At 46.2% G+C, this 19,345-nt stretch overlaps 1 protein-coding gene across 2 annotated transcripts in view; it reads right to left on the minus strand.

Moving 5' to 3' along the window:
- The window catches only part of LOC115162027 (metastasis-associated protein MTA1), an 85,763-nt gene extending 68,616 nt beyond the window's left edge, over positions 1-17,147 (minus strand). Inside the window, exons 1-4 of one of the 2 annotated variants that reach the window (XM_029712946.1) lie at positions 17,030-17,146; positions 16,847-16,937; positions 5,302-5,369; positions 4,185-4,278 (exon numbers count right to left, since the gene is read on the minus strand). In XM_029712946.1, the coding sequence (XP_029568806.1) occupies positions 4,185-4,278; positions 5,302-5,369; positions 16,847-16,874 (190 nt within the window). In that variant the 5' untranslated portion in view covers positions 16,875-16,937; positions 17,030-17,146. Of the gene's footprint in view, positions 1-4,184; positions 4,279-5,301; positions 5,370-16,846 lie in introns of both variants that reach the window. The other variant, XM_029712945.1, reaches the window with a different exon arrangement.
- Between the last annotated feature and the right edge of the window lie 2,198 nt (positions 17,148-19,345).

Consider the following 19,345-nt stretch of genomic DNA (forward strand, 5'->3'; position numbering starts at 1 on the left):
TACACACACACACACACCAGCCCACCCGTCTACACACACACACACACCAGCCCACCCGTCTACACACACACACCCACCAGCCCACCCGTCTACACACACACACCCGTCTACACACACACACGCCCACCCGTCTACACACACACACGCCCACCCGTCTACACACACACACACACACACACACACACACACACACACACCAGCCCACCCGTCTACACACACACCACAACCCACCCGTCTACACACACACACAGACCAGCCCACCCGTCTACACACACACACAGACCAGCCCACCCGTCTACACACACACACACACACAGACCAGCCCACCCGTCTACACACACACACACACAGACCAGCCCACCCGTCCACACACACACACACACAGACCAGCCCACCCGTCCACACACACACACACACACAGACCAGCCCACCCGTCCACACACACACACACACACACACACAGACCAGCCCACCCGTCCACACACACACACACACACAGACCAGCCCACCCGTCCACACACACACACACACAGACCAGCACACCCGTCCACACACACACACACACAGACCAGCCCACCCGTCCACACACACACACACACAGACCAGCCCACCCGTCCACACACACACACACACAGACCCGCCCACCCGTCTACACACACACACACACACACCCGCCCACCCGTCTACACACACACACACACCAGCCCACCCGTCTACACACACACACACACCAGCCCACCCGTCTACACACACACACACACACACACACCAGCCCACCCGTCTACACACACACACACACACACCAGCCCACCTGTCTACACACACACACCAGCCCACCCGTCTACACACACACACACACACAGACCAGCCCACCCGTCCACACACACAGACCAGCCCACCCGTCCACACACACACACACACACACCAGCCAACCCGTCTACACACACACCAGCCCACCCGTCTACACACACACACACACGCACACACCAGCCCACCCGTCTACACACACACACACACCAGCCAACCCGTCTACACACACACCAGCCCACCCGTCTACACACACACACACACACACACCAGCCCACCCGTCTACACACACACACACACACACCAGCCCACCCGTCTACACACACACACACACACACCAGCCCACCCGTCTACACACACACACACACCAGCCCACCCGTCTACACACACACACACACCAGCCCACCCGTCTACACACACACACACCAGCCCACCCGTCTACACACACACACACCAGCCCACCCGTCTACACACACACACACACACCAGCCCACCCGTCTACACACACACACACACCAGCCCACCCGTCTACACACACACACACACCAGCCCACCCGTCTACACACACAAGCCCACCCGTACACACACACCAGCCCACACACACCAGCCCACACACACCAGCCCACCCGCACACACACACACAAGGTTGGGAGCAGGTGGAAGGAAGCAGGTTGGGAGCAGGTGGAAGGAAGCAGGTTGGGAGCAGGTGGAAGGACGCAGGTTGGGAGCAGGTGGAAGGAAGCAGGTTGGGAGCAGGTGGAAGGAAGCAGGTTGGGAGCAGGTGGAAGGACGCAGGTTGGGAGCAGGTGGAAGGACGCAGGTTGGGAGCAGGTGGAAGGACGCAGGTTGGGAGCAGGTGGAAGGAAGCAGGTTGGGAGCAGGTGGAAGGACGCAGGTTGGGAGCAGGTGGAAGGACGCAGGTTGGGAGCAGGTGGAAGGACGCAGGTTGGGAGCAGGTGGAAGGAAGCAGGTTGGGAGCAGGTGGAAGGAAGCAGGTTGGGAGCAGGTGGAAGGACGCAGGTTGGGAGCAGGTGGAAGGACGCAGGTTGGGAGCAGGTGGAAGGAAGCAGGTTGGGAGCAGGTGGAAGGAAGCAGGTTGGGAGCAGGTGGAAGGACGCAGGTTGGGAGCAGGTGGAAGGACGCAGGTTGGGAGCAGGTGGAAGGAAGCAGGTGGGAGCAGGTGGAAGGAAGCAGGTGGGAGCAGGTGGAAGGAAGCAGGTTGGGAGCAGGTGGAAGGAAGCAGGTTGGGAGCAGGTGGAAGGAAGCAGGTTGGGAGCAGGTGGAAGGACGAAGGTTGGGAGCAGGTGGAAGGAAGCAGGTTGGGAGCAGGTGGAAGGAAGCAGGTTGGGAGCAGGTGGAAGGAAGCAGGTTGGGAGCAGGTGGAAGGAAGCAGGTTGGGAGCAGGTGGAAGGAAGCAGGTTGGGAGCAGGTGGAAGGAAGCAGGTTGGGAGCAGGTGGAAGGACTTACTGCTGGTGCTGGCAGCACATAGAGTAGGACAGAACAGAGGAGTACTGCTATAGAAGGATTGACTTTTTCCAGTCAGGTCCTCACAGCTACAGTCTACTGCACTCTGATAGAACAGATACAAGCAGCCCAAAACAGCAACAGCTCAAAGATACAGCACACAGCTAGCTACAGCCGCTAACACTGCAGAGCCAGCTCTCACTCACACACACACACACACACACACACACCAGCCCGCTGGCCTGAAAATAGTCATTCACACAGTCCTGCTTAGATGAGCAGACGTAAACAAACACTGACATTTTCCTAGACTAGGACTGATAGAGATATTAGCTGTGTTCGAATACCCATATTAACATCCTGTATACTACATACTATTAGTTCATTTTAGCATACTGTAAACCAACGGTATCCTTTCAGTTGAGCATACTAGCGCTTCACCTAGTCTACCGGAAGTTGATGCTGTTGCTATGCAACCTCTTGCTAGCTTGTTAGCATAACAGGTGTGTTCGTAAATTCAATCTGGAGTGCCAGGGTGCGCTCAGGGCGTTGTCAGATTGTCCGTTCATAAATTCAGAGCATTTCGCTCTTGGAGTGTTCAGAGCTCACACTGGACGCTCTGGCCGAGGAGTAGGGTTGATCCGAGCGTACTGACCTCACAACCGCAGTAAAGCACCCAAACTAACTGGCTAAAGTTGGCTAGCTATTCCCAGACACATCACTCTGACCAGTTTCCTCCCCCTAGCAGAGCTGGTTAGGCTGTTTTCATGTTATCCAGTGTTGGCGACTAACAGTGCTGCCGGCAACAATTTAATTACACTTTTTTTGCCGACGTTTACTGACACCGGCCACATTCAACGGGTGTTGAGCGTTCGTCAATGAATCAGTTATTCTGAGCTCTGCCTCTGGCAGTCAAACGAGAGTGCTCTGTAATTGGAGTAGATAGCCAGAGCGAATTTACGAACGAATCTAAAAACGACTATACCACTTAGCCAAGCTATGAATGACATGAATAATCAAGTCAATAAACATTGGGTAGTTAGTTAGATAGCATAAAGTAAATATACTGGCAAGTTTGATGTACTAGTAGCCAACTAACGTTACAGTAGGTAGCCAACATAGCATATCATTACAGCAGTATGTACCAGGACTGAGGTTCGTGAGGACAGCATAGCTAACAAATTGTCAGCCAACATAACGTGTAATGTAACTTATTTGAAAAGTCATTACTTTATTACATTACTCAACATTTTATTTACATTTGTTATAATTGGTTAAAGCAATAAAGATTAAATTAAATTAAAATAGTTAAAGCAACGAATTTGTATACCCTCTCGTCGGACTTTGGCTCCATATTTTCCGCCATTTTCTTCAAATCTGAAAACATTGTGAATCCCCGCCTATTTTCTGAAGAATTGCATTATGGGCCTTAAAAGCACATAAATAGTGTCCACTGCTTGTATACTTCGTATTTTGGCGAATTTAGTACGACTTCCGGGAACTTTTGGCATACTAACTATATGCTCAATTCACGTCACAAATAGTACGGTTAGGATGAGTATTCGAACACAGCTATTGTCTTTCACTATACATGGCAGACCTCATCAGATTGAATGAGCTTATACACACAGCAGCTCAGTCCAACCATCTCTCTGTAAACTAGCCTATACAAGGGAATCAAGTGGCATTGGATGCTGAATGATGCTTAGTCAATCAGTGTAGACAGAACTGGTCTCTCTTGCAAGAGGTTTCATCTGAATGACAATAGCTTAGCCTGTAGAAATAAAGGTTACATTAATACCTGCTTTCTGACTGAACAGTCACTATTACTAGGGAGTTGAACCGTCACAGCGGTTAGCTGGTGAAGAAATAGTGGATTCTGACTGAACAGTGAACCGTGCGTGTCACTCACGTGCGTGTTTGTCGGCAAGGGCGATGAGCGTTGAGGAGATGTCTCTGCGTCGGTAGAAACAGACCACTTTAGCCTCCACGTTTCCATTGGCCGTCTGTAAACAATACAAGACAGAGAGAGAGAACTGAAGACTGAGGGTTGCCATGGTAACTGACCACAAGCCGCGCGCCCGCCACACGTCATTGGTCACACACACAGAGTGTGTTGAGTTCAGGTTTGCTTACGATATCAGAACGAACAGAAACTCTGGTGAAGTCTGGTGAGGAACAGTGGAACTAGGCTAGGTCATGTTATAACTATGCTATAAGAAGTCATTTACATGCCAGTGTTGATTGATCAAAGTGGGGTGACTAATGATTGATGGTGTTAATCTCGTCACCTTCTCAAACCATCTTGGAGAAGATCCAAGGTCCCTCCCCTCTGACATTCTCCTCCAATGCATTTTTTTTTAGGAGTGGAAGAAAGAGGAAGCAAGGGATCTGAGACTATTTGGGAAAGAGCCACTGCTATGCCTGTCTGGGCAGACTGATAGTGACATGAGTGAGTGCAGCAGCTAAGCTAGGCCTAGGCTCAAGTCTGTGTCTATCTGTTAAAGGGACACTTTGGATTTTGGCAATGATTGGCACTTTATCTACTTCCTCAGAGTCAGATGAACTCGTGGATACCATTTGTATGTCTCTGTGTCCAGTACGAAGGAAGTAAGAGGATGTTTTGTGAGTCAATGTTAACTATTATTAACAATGACTGGAAGTCTATGGGTATCTGCTAGCAATTGCGCTAGTGCTAGTTCGCAACTTCCTTCAAATGGCACACAGACACATAAAAGTGGTATCTACGAGGGCATCTGACTCTTGGGAAGTATATAAAAGGGCCAAAATCCCGAAGTGTCCCTTTAATCACTGCAGACAGACACTAGCATCCAGTACCTTCAAACATTGAGGACAGTTGGTACCTGTTAGGACTCGAGAGACTGCTTGCTCGCTCGCACACACACACACACACACACACACACACACACACACACACACACACACACACACACACACACACACACACACACACACACACACACACACACACACACACACACACACACACACACACACAACGGTCTCACCTTGTTGAGCTCTTCTATCCGCCGGATCAGCAATGGGTTACTGGATGAGTTTTCAAAATAAACATAATCTGTGGAGGAAGAGAGAACGTCAGGACAGTGTCTTATCAAGGTTACTCTGTACATCCAACTGACAGAGACAGTGTCTTAACAAGGTTACTCTGTACATCCAACTGACAGAGACAGTGTCTTATCAAGGTTACTCTGTACATCCAACTGACAGTGTCTTAACAAGGTTACTCTGTACATCCAACTGACAGTGTCTTATCAAGGTTACTCTGTACATCCAACTGACAGAGACAGTGTCTTATCAAGGTTACTCTGTACATCCAACTGACAGAGACAGTGTCTTATCAAGGTTACTCTGTACATCCAACTGACAGAGACAGTGTCTTAACAAGGTTACTCTGTACATCCAACTGACAGAGACAGTGTCTTATCAAGGTTACTCTGTACATCCAACTGACAGAGACAGTGTCTTATCAAGGTTACTCTGTACATCCAACTGACAGTGTCTTAACAAGGTTACTCTGTACATCCAACTGACAGAGACAGTGTCTTATCAAGGTTACTCTGTACATCCAACTGACAGTGTCTTAACAAGGTTACTCTGTACATCCAACTGACAGAGACAGTGTCTTATCAAGGTTACTCTGTACATCCAACTGACAGTGTCTTATCAAGGTCACTCTGTACATCCAACTGACAGAGACAGTGTCTTATCAAGGTTACTCTGTACATCCAACTGACAGAGACAGTGTCTTATCAAGGTTACTCTGTACATCCAACTGACAGAGACAGTGTCTTAACAAGGTTACTCTGTACATCCAACTGACAGTGTCTTAACTTCTTTGGGAACGGGGGGCAGTATTGAGTAGCTTGGATGAATAAGGTGCCCAGAGTAAACTGCCTGCTACTCAGGCCCAGAAGCTAGAATATGCATATAATTTGTAGATTTGTATAGAAAACACTCTAAAGTTTACAAAACTGTTAAAATAATGTCTGAGTATTACAGAACTGATATGGCAAGCAAAAACCTGAGAAAAATCCAACCAGGAAGTGGGAAATCTGAGGTTTGTAGTTTTTTTAAGTGATTGCCTAGCCAATATACTGTCTATGGGGTCAGATTGTACTTCCTAAGGCTTCCACTAGATGTCAACAGTCTTTAGAACGTTGTTTCAGGCTTCTACTGTGAAAGGGGAGCGAATAAGAGCTGTTTGAACCAGTGGTCTGGCTGAAAGCCTTGAGTTGTTTATCACCCGCGGTCGTGAGCACGAGCTCCGTTCCCTTTCCTTTCTAAAGACAAAGGAATTGTCCAGTTGGAATATTATTGAAGATTTATGATAAAAATATCCTAAAGATTGATTCTACACATCGTTTGACATGTTTCTACAAACTGTAATGGAACTTTTTTGACTTTTCGTCTGGACTTAGTGCCCATGCCTTGTGCATTTGGAATAGTGAACTAAACGCGCAAACAAAAAGGAGGTATTTGGACATAAAGATGAACTTTATCGAACAAAACAAACATTTATTGTGGAACTGGGATCCCTGGGAGTGCATTCCGATGAAGATCATCAAAGGTAAGTGAATATTTATAACACTATTTCTAACTTTTGTTGACTCCACAACATGCGGTATCTGTATGGTTTGTTTTTGTTTTTGTGGCTGAACTCAGATTATCGCATTGTGTGCTTTCACCGTAAAGCTTTTTTGAAATCTGACACAGCGGTTGCATTAAGGAGAGGTTTATCTATAATCCTTTGCATAACACTTGTATCTTTCATCAAAGTTTATGATGAGTATTTCTGTAAATTGATGTGGCTCTCTGCAAAATCACCGAATGTTTTGTAGGCAAAACATTACTTAACATAACGCGCCAATGTAAACTGCGATTTTTTGATATAAATATGAACTTTATCGAACAAAACATACATGTACTGTGTAACATGAAGTCCTATGAGTGCCATCTGATGAAGATCAAAGGTTAGTGATTAATTTTATCTCCATTTCTGCTTTTTGTGACTCTTCTCTTTGGCTGGAAAATGGCTGTATGTTTTTTTGTGACTAGGCGCTGACCTAACATAATCATATGGTATCCTTTCGCCGTAAAGCCTTTTGAAATCCGACACTGTGGCTGGATGAACAAGAAGTTTATCTTTAAAATGGTGTATAATACTTGTATGTTTGAAGAATTTTAATTATGAGATTTCTGTTGTTTTGAATTTGGCGCCCTGCAATTTCACTGGCTGTTGTCTAGGTGGGACGCATATCCCAGAGAGGTTTTTACAAGGTTACTCTGTATATCCAACTGACAGAGACAGTGGCAACTGGATTCTCACTGAGTGGTTTAGCCCCTCTGACCAATGGATGACTTCAATAGCTTGTTGTACAGTACATCAAAACACGTGCCGACCCACAATTCTATATTTTCTTCCTTTTTCCTCCTTTCCATTTCACTCAATTTCCAGCTCCCTCTACCTCGGTCTGTGCTCTTGACCCAGCTCCTTCTCTCCTCTTACCCCCTGCTCTCCTATCCCCTCCCCCTGCTCTGCTCCCCTCTCCCCCTGCTCTCCTATCCCCTCCCATTGCTCTCCCCCTGCCCTCTCCTCCCATTGCTCTTCCCCTGCTCTCTCCTCCCATTGCTCTTCCCCTGCTCACCCCTCCCCACTTGCTCTCCCCTCCCCACTTGCTCCCCCCTCCTGCTGCTCTCCCCTCCCCCCTCCTGCTGCTCTCCACCTCCCCCCTCTCTGCTCTCCTATCCCCTCCCATTGCTCTCCCCCTGCATTGCTCCCCTATCCCCTCTCGCTCTCCACCCTGCTCTCCTATCCCCTTCCCCCTCGCTCCCCTCTCCTTTCCCCGCTCTCCTATCCCCTCCACCCTGCTCTCCTATCCCCTCCCCCTCGCTCCCCTCTCCTTTCCCCGCTCTCCTATCCCCTCCACCCTGCTCTCCTATCCCCTCCCCCTCGCTCCCCTCTCCTTTCCCCGCTCTCCTATCCCCTCCACCCTGCTCTCCTATCCCCTCCCCCCCTGCTCTCCTATCCCCTCCCCCCCTGCTCTCCTATCCCCTCCCCCCCTGCTCCCCCCCCCCGATCTTGGCCCAGCTCCAGGCCCATAGCAGCCTCAGTACTCAGCCTGACATCCCTTTAGGCCCTGGGCTTGGTAGGGTGCCTAGTCTTAACCCTGCATGCGTCTTGGCTAACGTCAGATTATCACACCACACACTTGGTAGGCTGCCTGGAGCTAAACCCTCCCTCGTCTCCTCCTCTATTCTCCCTACATCCAGTCGCTCATCCTCCTCCATAGTCTACCCCCAACCTTCACCCTCCACAGTCTACTCCCACCCCCTCAAATCTCCCCCTCCACACAACCTAGTCTTAGCCCTCTAACGTGCCCCCTCCACTCTCCCTAGTCGACCCCTATCCAGCCCTCCCATTTTCATGCCTTGCAACCAAAGTGGCTGTTATGCCCTGAATATAATAATTATAATTCCATTCTCCCGTCTGCCAATCACTCTGTTCCGAAGCACCTCTCACTCACATGGCTCTTTCAGATATCTCAATTCTCATTAGCCAATACCCGTCACATGATCGGTCCTTCTCACAGGCAGCTCTGAAGTAGGCTACTAGTGAAGACAGATCAGGGAGGAAACAGCGCACATCCTTCTTATCAAATTGGAAGACGGTAGGACAACTGTCCACATTTACTTCGTCAGCCAACAAGATGAGTAACAAACAACAAAAGCACTAGCCTACGTCAATCTACTATCCCCACAGTACGAATGTTGACCAATTCTATTGGTCAGCTTGATGTTCTGGACGAGAAATAAATATTCCAAACAGACTCTGGGACAATTGTTTGATGATAGATTCCAAATGATTACACCCACTGTACATCAAAAACATGTTAAAAACAATTACGCTGATGCAACAGATCAGAACATTTAGCTTACAATGTTGATAAACTATTAGGCTATTTCTTCACAATATAAGCGCAGCATCGCGCACAAGCCAGTAAGCCTTGCCTATAAGCGTGAATGTTCCAGAATGCAATTAGCGGGAATACACTGTTCTCCAAATTGAGCAGCAAATGAGAGCGGTTTGATAAATGCGAGATGAAAATCTCCTTTAGAAATGTAGAAATGTTACACCTAGCACAGGGGTGTTAATATGACTAGGAGTGGGTCTTTGGCTGCTGGACAACAAAGGAAAATTGAGAACATGAGAGAAATACTGGTTTCAATGGCATATGAGGAAGTGTTTATAAAATAATCCTCTTAACATTCCTATGGTCAGAACATGGTAAAAAAAAATATTAAAAAAAATCCAGATATTGAACAATTGCATTTATGTTTAAATAGTTTCAAAAAACGATAACTGCCTCTGCTCAGATTGCAAGGTGGATGATGTGGTATGGAACAGGCCTTTCTATGCTATCTGAAAACAGTGGTGGTAGTACTACAGAATCAAGCCTTAGATGTTCATGTTAATTATCCTGCATTCTAATTGTTAAACATGACTGCTGTTTAGCCTGTGTGTGTGTGTGTGTGTGTGTGTGTGTGTGTGTGTGTATCTGTAAATAAATAAAAGTCATTAAAGTTTGGCTACATTTTCAGGCACCTTCCTCCTGTCACTGTGGACATGACAGACTGTAACCAATTCCCATAGGCTATCACCTACCCTTTGACCTGTAGGCAAATTACTTATGTTCACTCACATACACTTGTGTTTTTTGTAACAGAATAGCTAGTCTTTTTCGGTTTTCAAATCAATTTAAAACTGGTCATTTTTGGTTAATGGCCTTGCCGGCATATGGCCTTGCCCCTAAAAATGACAATTCCAGGCCTGCCCCATTGCCTCCAGTCCGAATCTTCGTCTTGTCTGAGTAAGTCTCCACTCTCCCAGGAAGGGAGGAACACACATACTTCAGGGTTCATGTAAACAAAGAGCGAGAGAAAGATGGGAGGGTAGAGAGAAAGAGAGGGGCTCCTAGAAAAAAAACAACAACATACAAGCAGAAAACTGTTATACAGCCAAAATACTGAACAGGCTTCATGCAAACCAAACTGTCTGTCTGCCAGCCTGTCTGTCTGCCTGTCTGTCTGTCTGCCTACCCTCTCAGCCTACATGTGCCCACAGCCAGCGTCTGCGACACCCACCCCTCCCCCACTGCCAGCCTCAGCCAATCACGCGCCCTCATTAACCGCCACGTCACAGTGCAGTCAAATATCCTCTGAGCCAATCATACCATGTTGCTGAGCTGAGACCCAAAGAGACAGTCAGTCCGCTCTGAGTGGAACCAAACCAGGCCAGAGTCAGACAGAAAGACAGACATGCAGAGAGACGGACAAACAGACAGACGGAACGAGAAAGAGCCAGACAGACATCGACTGACAGACAAGCAGAAATAAGTAAATAAGTAAGTAAGCAATTAAAAACAGACAAAGACATGGGCATAGGGACCAGCGGGAGAAACAGACGAGACGTAGAGAACATCCTCCCACGCAGGTCCAGTCCACATTTACACAGCGGTATGTTCTTGTGGAGAGGAGCAGACACCACAGGCCATATCAGGGTCAGTCTCAGTGTGCAGGGATATGGTATGGGGGTTACTATGGCAATGGTAGTCAGGTAATTCAATTCCCCACTGAACCTATCACACTCGTCTTTTCCCACTTACTCTCCAACTCTCATATACACTCTGTCCATCCATCTCACTAAAATAGGTCCTGCATTTCCTCTTATGAACAACAGCCAAACTTACTATGATAATCTGTGCTGTCCGTGACTGTTGGGAAAAAGGTGGAGGCGATGCTTTCCATCAGAGACACACGGTGTCATATTCTCTCTGTCTAGAACCTGCAGCAATCCTGCTGTGTGTTTACCACCTGTGTGATGGAGTCTGTTCGGCTCCATGCAGACGCAGTGTGTGTGTGTGTGTGTGTGTGTGTGTGTGTGTGTGTGTGTATATATACAGGTGTGTACACCTCTGTGTAGCCGCAGGTCATTTGTTTGTCACCTAACCATCACACAATATGTTACGGACCTGCTGAGGAAATGTTGTACAGTTATTTCTGCTGTTATATATCACATCTCTATCACACAGTGACTGGCCGTCAGGGGACTTGTCACTGAAGACAGTGATGCTCTTTGTCCTAACAGTGTTCTTCATGGAAACATCGATCCCACCATGGGTTGTCTCTGCATGACATGTAGCCCATTCTGATGTGCCAATCCCATTTGTCAGAAAGATGCCATGTGACCGTGCCATGGGGGGGGGTTTCCACAGGAGAGCCAATCCAACTAAACACTTAGTAGAGCTTGTCCAAGCAACTAGCTTAACTAACTGGATCCTCTCCTGGCCTTTGACCCCAGGGCCTGAGACTACACGCCTACAGGGAAAGTAGGCATGATGGCAATTAGGTGATCATTTAGTGTGAGCCGAGAAAATAAGCTGAAGATGCCAGGTAGATAATGCTGATCAAGCAACTCTGGCTAACTCTCCTCTGATGTAAGGAGGAAGAGTTCAATGGGTTTTCTTAAGGGTAATGTTCAGGGACACTCAATGCCAGAAAACTCATCTGTTTTGGATATTATGACGGTACAGGTAACTGCCAAAATAATGGAAACGTTTGAGTAAATGAGGGATACAAAGTATATAGAACGCAGGTGCTCCCACACAGGTGTGGTTCCTAAGTTAATGAAGCAATTAACATCCAAACATGCTTTAGGATCATCTATAAAGATGATGGGCAGGCCATTATTTTGGCTACCATGGCTATGCCCCCATAGGATGACAATGTCCCTATCCACAGGGCACGAGTGGTCACTGAATGGTTTGATGAGCATGAAAATGATGTAAACCACTCGCAATGGCCTTCTCAGTCACCAGATCTCAACGCAATTGAACACATATGGAAGATTCTGGAACGGCGCCTGAGACAGCGTTTTCCACCATCATCAACAAAAACACACAAAAAAAAATGAAATTTCGTGTGAAGAAGTGTCGCATCCCTCCAATAGAGTTCCAGACATTGGTAGAATCTACGCCACGTGCATTGAAGCTGTTCTGGCTCCTGGTGGCCCAATGCCCTACTAAGACACTATGTGTTGGTGTTTCCTTTATTTTGGCAGTTACCTGTAGTTCACAATAATGATGTGTGACTAACATCCAATAACGACCATCCAGACCCTTGTTTTAAAAATGTTGGGTTTTGGAGGAGGATAAAATGTTCAGAGTACCTAAATGCCAGAGGCAGCTCTCTCTCTCTGGAAGAGTGATGTACTAGAAAAGACAAATGATCTATTGGATGAGGGCCTCCCGGGTGGCGCAGTGGTCTAAGGCCGTGCCACCATAGATTCTGGGTTCGAGCCCAGGCTCTGTCGCAGCCTGCTGCGACCGGGAGGCCCATGGGGCGGCGCGCACATTTGGCCCAGCGTCGTCCGGTTAAGGAGGGTTTGGCCGGCGGGGATATCCTTGTCTCATCGCGCACTAGCACCTCCTGTGGCGGGCCGGGCGCAGTGCACGCTGACCAGGTCGCCAGGTGTACGGTGTTTCCTCCAACACATTGGTGCGGCTGGCTTCCGGGTTGGATGTGCATTGTGTCAAGAAGCAGTGAGGCTTGGTTGGGTTGTGTTTCGGAGGACGCACGGCTCTCAACCGTCGCCTCTCCCGAGTCCGTACGGGAGTTGTAGTGATGAGACAAGACAGTAACTACTACCAATTGGATACCACAAAATTGGGGAGAAAAAAGGGGGTAAAAAAAATCTAAATAATAATCTATTGGATAAAGAAAGGGTACAATGATTTTTGTGGCCATCAATGCCATACGAGGCTCTCTCTCTCGCTCTATCCAGATCTAATGGGGGAAACAAAGACATTAGGGCCTGGCAAGTGTACTGTGTTCATACTTCAGCCACAAGGAAAGTCCTCAGTGCCTCTGATGATCTAGCATTGTCTCCAGAATTGTCTTGCTAAGTGTTGGCCATCTTTGAGACGAGGCAGGCTTTGTTTTGATGCCAGCCAAGCCAAGGCCTTAGACTGGAGGAGGGGTCAAGGCAGCCACAGAGGCATCTGTTTTATCCTGGATCCTTGCACAGAGCTTCAAAACGTGCCATGGGTGCTTCTTCTGACAACGGTTCACTGACATGTGGGACTCTTTGGAACCCTATTTGTGACCAAAGCCATTTCTGAACATCAGTGTACTGCCACTGTACCGAAGAGCTAAGGCAATGACTGGGGTGGTAGGTCCAAAACAGGAGACCTACAGGGAATGTAGAGGGTCAGAAGAGAACCGTCCACCACTTGGTGCCTGGTTCCTCCCTAGTTTCCAGCCTTCTAGGGAGTTATTCCTGGCCACTGTGCTTCTGCATTGCTTGCTCTTTTGGGTTCTAGGCTGGGTATCTGTAAGGCAGTTTGTGACAACTGCTGATGTAAAAAGAGCTTTATAAAATAAATGTTATTGACATGGAAAATCAAAATCATTTCCCTCCTTAAAATCTAGGCCTACTTTTACTATCTTGGTACTGATTGATTGGCCATTCATCAGAGCTTCTTGAGATAAACTGTCAAACAGTTCCATCATTTCTAAAATTAGTGTAAAGCAGTAGTGAATCTGCTGTCAAAAGTTGCATTTCCAGCTATCAATTAAAATGATCTGCTGGAAACGGGGAAAAAATGTAGCTTGTCTCAGTGTGCACCAAGTGACTGTTTAACACAGAAGAGGAGTGGCTTCAATTCACCTGTTTCCACAACAATTCATGAGTCTCTTCTATACAGCAGCATGGGCCTGATCGCATGCAGACAGGCAAAGCAAAACACACACACACACACACACACACAATCCTCACCATTTCTACAGTGCCTGAATCAAACCCGTAGGCTATATTTTATGAAAGCTAGCTATCTTAACAGTGAGTTGTCACACTTGTCTGAAAAACAACTTGTTCATAACAGCTGACAGCCAGTTGACATGTATGAATAATAAGAGTGGGAAGACTAGGCTGTGTTGTTATATAGTATTGTCTCCTCCATGACTGGTCCCATTGACCCCATCTGTCACATTCCCAATCTACAACTGGTGCTGCTGACACGGACACTGTGTTGTTGAGGTTAGGGCTGTGACGGTCATGGAATTTTGGATGATGGTTATTTGTCAGCCAAAAAACACAGAACAAAAATATAAAAACGCAACATGTAAAGTGTTGGTCCAATATTTTATGAGCCTAAATAAAAGATCCCAGAAATGTTAGATGCAAAAAGCTTATTTCTCTCAAAATGTGTGCACAAATGTGCTTGCATTCCTGTTAGTGAGCATTTCTCCTTTGCCAAGATAATCCATCCACCTGACAGGTGTGGCATATCAAGAAGATGATTAAACAGCATGATCATTACACACGTGCACCTTGTGCTGGGGACAATAAAAGGTCACTAAAATGTGCAGTTTTGTCACAACACAATGCCACAGATGTCTCAAGTTGAGGGAGTGTGCAATTGGCCTGCTGACTGCAGGAATGTCTACTAGAGCTGTTGCCAGAGAATGTAATGTTACTTTCTCTACTGTAAGCCGCCTCCAATGTAATTTTAGAGGATTTGGAAGTATGTCCAACCGGCCTCACAACTGCAGACCACATGTAACCACGCCCAGGACCTCCACATCCAGCTTCTTCACCTGCGGGATCGTCTGAGACCAGCCACCCGGACACCTGATGAAACTGAGGAGTATTTCTGTCTGCAATAAAGCACTTTTGTGGGGAAAAACTCCTTCTGATTGGTTGGGCATGGATCCTAAGTGGATTGGCCCATGTCCTCCCAGGCCCCACCCATGACTACGCCCCTGCTCAGTCATGTGAAATTCATAGATTAGGCCCTAATGAATGTATTTAAATTGACTGATTTCCTTATATGAACTGTAACTCAGTAAAATCAGGCATTTTTGCGTTTTTATTTTTGTTCAGTGTAATATATTTTTGTTCAGTGTATATATATATATATATATATATATGCAACAATTTCACTTAGTTACAGTTCATATGAGATCAGTCAATTGAAATAAATTCATGAGGCCTTAATCTATTGATTTCCCCACTGGGAATACAGACATGCATCTGTTGGTCACAGATACCTATAAAAAAAAAAAAAAAGGCCTTAGGATCTCATTCCGGTATTTTAGAGCATTCTAATTGCCATCGATAAAATGAAATTATGTTCGTTGTCCATAGCTTATGCCTGCCCGTACCATAACCCCACCGTGGGGCACTCTGTTCATAACGTTGACATCAGAAAAACGCTCACCCATGACAACATACACGTACGTGGTCTACGGTTGTGATGCCAGTTGGACGTACTGCCAAATTCTCTAAAACGAAGTTGGAGGTGGCTTATGGTAGAGAAATTAACATTCAATTATCTGGCAACAGCTCTGATGGACATTCCTGCAGTCAGCATGCCAATTGCACACTCCCTCAAAACTTGAGACATCTGTGGCATTGTGTTGCGTGACAAAACTGCAGATTTTAGTGGCCTTTTATTGTCCCCAACACAAGATGCACCTGTGTAATAATCATGCTGTTTAATCATCTTCTTGATATGCCACACCTGTCAGGTGGATGGATTATCTTGGCAAAGAAGAAATGTAAACAAATTTGTTGACAAAATTTGAGAGAAATATGCTTTTTGTGCTTATGGAACATTTCTGGAATCTTTTATTTCCATTTATGAAACCAACACTTTACATACACACAGTTGTGGTCCAACAAACACTTTCACACTAGCTAACAAGCTTGGTTTAAAAACTGTGGCTTGACTAACGTTAGCCTACTGGATACAGTCACCCATTTGTTGTCAAACTCCTGTTCAAATGTATTGCAGGAGAGTGGAACACCTGACCTCAGTCTTCTAACTATAATCAATCCCCCAACACTAAAAGATCCAGGTGAGTTGGATAGCTAGACTCTCAGGTAAATTAACTCAACCTGAACCTGAGTAGACTAAATTGTAATTTATTATAATTATTCTGAAAGGTACCGTATTTAAGTTAGCTAACTTCAGAGAGCAGTAGTAGTCATCCTGCCCTGCCTCATAACACTCGCACCAGAGATAGCTAGAATACTAATTTAATACTAATTCCTTTAATTCTGACTCACTCTATCCACAGAGCCAAATAACATGTTAGCAACCTAGCTAGCTAACGTTTGGTAGCTGACTGGCAAGCCAAACTTTACTTTTAAAAGCGAATCGCGGTTTAACTATTTTAGTGAAAACAAATGCTGTTAGGCCTACCAAAGACGATCATATTGGTTTGTGTAACAACAATAGCGATACGGGATGGAAACAATAAAAACCCGGGGTCGATCCCTAGCTCTACGAGACTCCCCTTCATCACCATCCTCCTCCTCACATAGTCACCATCGTCTTCATCACTCTGACTGAAACACAAGGCGCTTTAGGAAATAAGAGGAAGGGTAAAAACATGCTGCAAAACCTGCGACGAACCGGGCGAGCGCAACATAAAGGATACAAAATTGTCCCAAAATGTGTTGCCCCTTACCTCCAACCCGGTACATGTTCGCTGCCATGACTGCCCCGGGTCCTGGCGTCTCCAGGTAGGGTTAGCTGTCGCTGTGTTACCACTGCCGCCGCTGTGTGTTGGAAAATGGTGGATTGATCAATACGAAGCAAACTAGCCAAGGGATCTTAAAGAGACAGTACACGTTATTTCTCCAAAACCTACTTCTCTGGGGCTACTGTATTTTAATTGAGTCGGACTTGGGTAACCCGCGTAGAATTTGTATACGGTTGGTAACAAAGCGGTTTCCCCTGGAGGTCGGTGCAGGAGCGAGGAGTGGGCAGCCGCTAAATCGGCGGAATTGGGGAGGGGAGGAGGGCACTATTCAGCGTCACTGCCCTCTCACTACCCGCCTCCCTCACAACACAACAATGCTGTTGCTGGTGTGACCTTGCTGGTTACTTACCTCAGACTCACTACTAGATGGAAAATGTAGAAAGTATTCAACTGTTTAGCTGTTTGATTGAATTAAACTTTCAATACATTTTTGTGGTCAATTCCTTTTAAAAATGTCTGTTAATATCCCTTGGCCTCATTGTCCCATCATATTCAAATGGAAGACAGAGATGGATAATGTTGTAGTCTTTACTAGGCTACATTAACTAGATGTAACAACCTCTGTTTTCAATATGTGTTTTTTATTACTATCAGACAAAGCAGAGTTTCAAATCACATTCATTCTCTTCATCACTCATTGCTTGCTGTTTGGGGTTTTAGGCTGGGTTTCTGTACAGCACTTTGAGATATCAGCTGATGTACGAAGGGCTATATAAATACATTTGATTCAATTTGTTTTCTAAAGGATAAGAGTAAAACAGGATTAAGCAACACATCCTGAACTGCTAGGCCAACATTGACATCACACAACAGCTCATTCTGAACAGAATTGGGTAAAACTTCATTAGGAGACGTGCTGTTTAGGACAGTTTGATAAAATAGTTAGGTACCCACTACCCACACAGTAGTCTATCTGGTTTGGACAGCTTCAATGAGGCCTCATCTAGAGAGCTGTGGTGTGTGATATGTCTGGGTCCAAGCAAGGAGATTATTACTATGAAAACATGTCAGAGGCCAAGGAGATAGACAGGCAGGAGGGCAGGCAGACAGAGACAGACACAGAGATGGACCGGGACAGAAACAGACAGACAGGCAAGCAGACAGACAGACAGAGAGAGGCAGACAGACAAACAGACAGGCAGACAGACAGACTGACAGACCAAAACACCAGCAGAAAGACAGAGAGAGCCAGACAGACAAAAAGACAGATGGACACAGAGAGACAGACCAACAGAGACACAGATAGATAGGGCATTTTATCAGAGCAGAGATTGTCTCCTAGGTCTCTGGATCTTCCTCTGGTGGTGTACTGAATCTGTACTGTGTTTGGTGAGGTGGTTTTCAAGGTAAATGAAGGCTTGGAGGAAATCTGTGGTTAACATCTGATCTATATCATATGAAACCTCAATTACTAAGCCAAGTGTATAGGGACCAAAATCTGCAGTCATGTGACCATGGTAAGCCAATCACAGGACTCTATATATTTTTACCTCAAATGCACTCGCAGTGAAGTAGTTCTATGCAACAGTAGGCAGGTATACAGTGGTATACAGAAAAGTATTTGATCCCCTGCTGATTTTGTACGTTTGCCCACTGATAAAGAAAGGATCAGTCTATCATTTTTATGGTAGGTTTATTTGAACAGTGAGAGACAGAATAACAACAAAAATATCCAGAAAAACGCATGTCAAAAATGTTATAAATTGATTTGCATTTTAATGAGGGAAATAAGTATTTGACCCCCTCACAATCAGAAAGATTTCTGGCTCCCAGGTGTCTTTTATACAGGTAACGAGCTGAGATTAGGAGCACACTCTTAAAGGGAGTGCTCCTAACCGCACAGCTTGTTACCTGTAAAAAAGACACCTGTCCACAGAAGCAATCAATCAATCAGATTCCAAACTCTCCACCATGGCCAAGACCAAAGAGCTCTCCAAGGATGTCAGGGACAAGATTGTAGACCTACACAAGGCTGGAATGGGCTACAAGACCATCACCAAGCAGCTTGGTGAGAAGGTGACAACAGTTGGTGCGATTATTCGCAAATGGAAGAAACACAAAAGAACTGTCAATATCCCTCGGCCTGGGGCTCCATGCAAGATCTCACCTCGTGGGGTTGCAATGATCATGAGAACGGTGAGGAATCAGCCCAGAACTACACAGGAGGATCTTGTCAATGATCTCAAGGCAGCTGGGACCATAGTCACCAAGAAAACAATTGGTAACACACTACGCCGTGAAGGACTGAAATCCTGCAGCGCCCGCAAGGTCCCCCTGCTCAAGAATACATATACATGCCCGTCTGAAGTTTGCCAATGAACATCTGAATGATTCAGAGGACAACTGGTGAAAGTGTTGTGGTCAGATGAGACCAAAATGGAGCTCTTTGGCATCAACTCAACTCGCCGTGTTTGGAGGAGGAGG

The sequence above is a fragment of the Salmo trutta genome, chromosome 25 (assembly GCF_901001165.1).
Source record: "Salmo trutta chromosome 25, fSalTru1.1, whole genome shotgun sequence".
In the NCBI taxonomy this organism is placed as follows: domain Eukaryota; kingdom Metazoa; phylum Chordata; class Actinopteri; order Salmoniformes; family Salmonidae; genus Salmo; species Salmo trutta.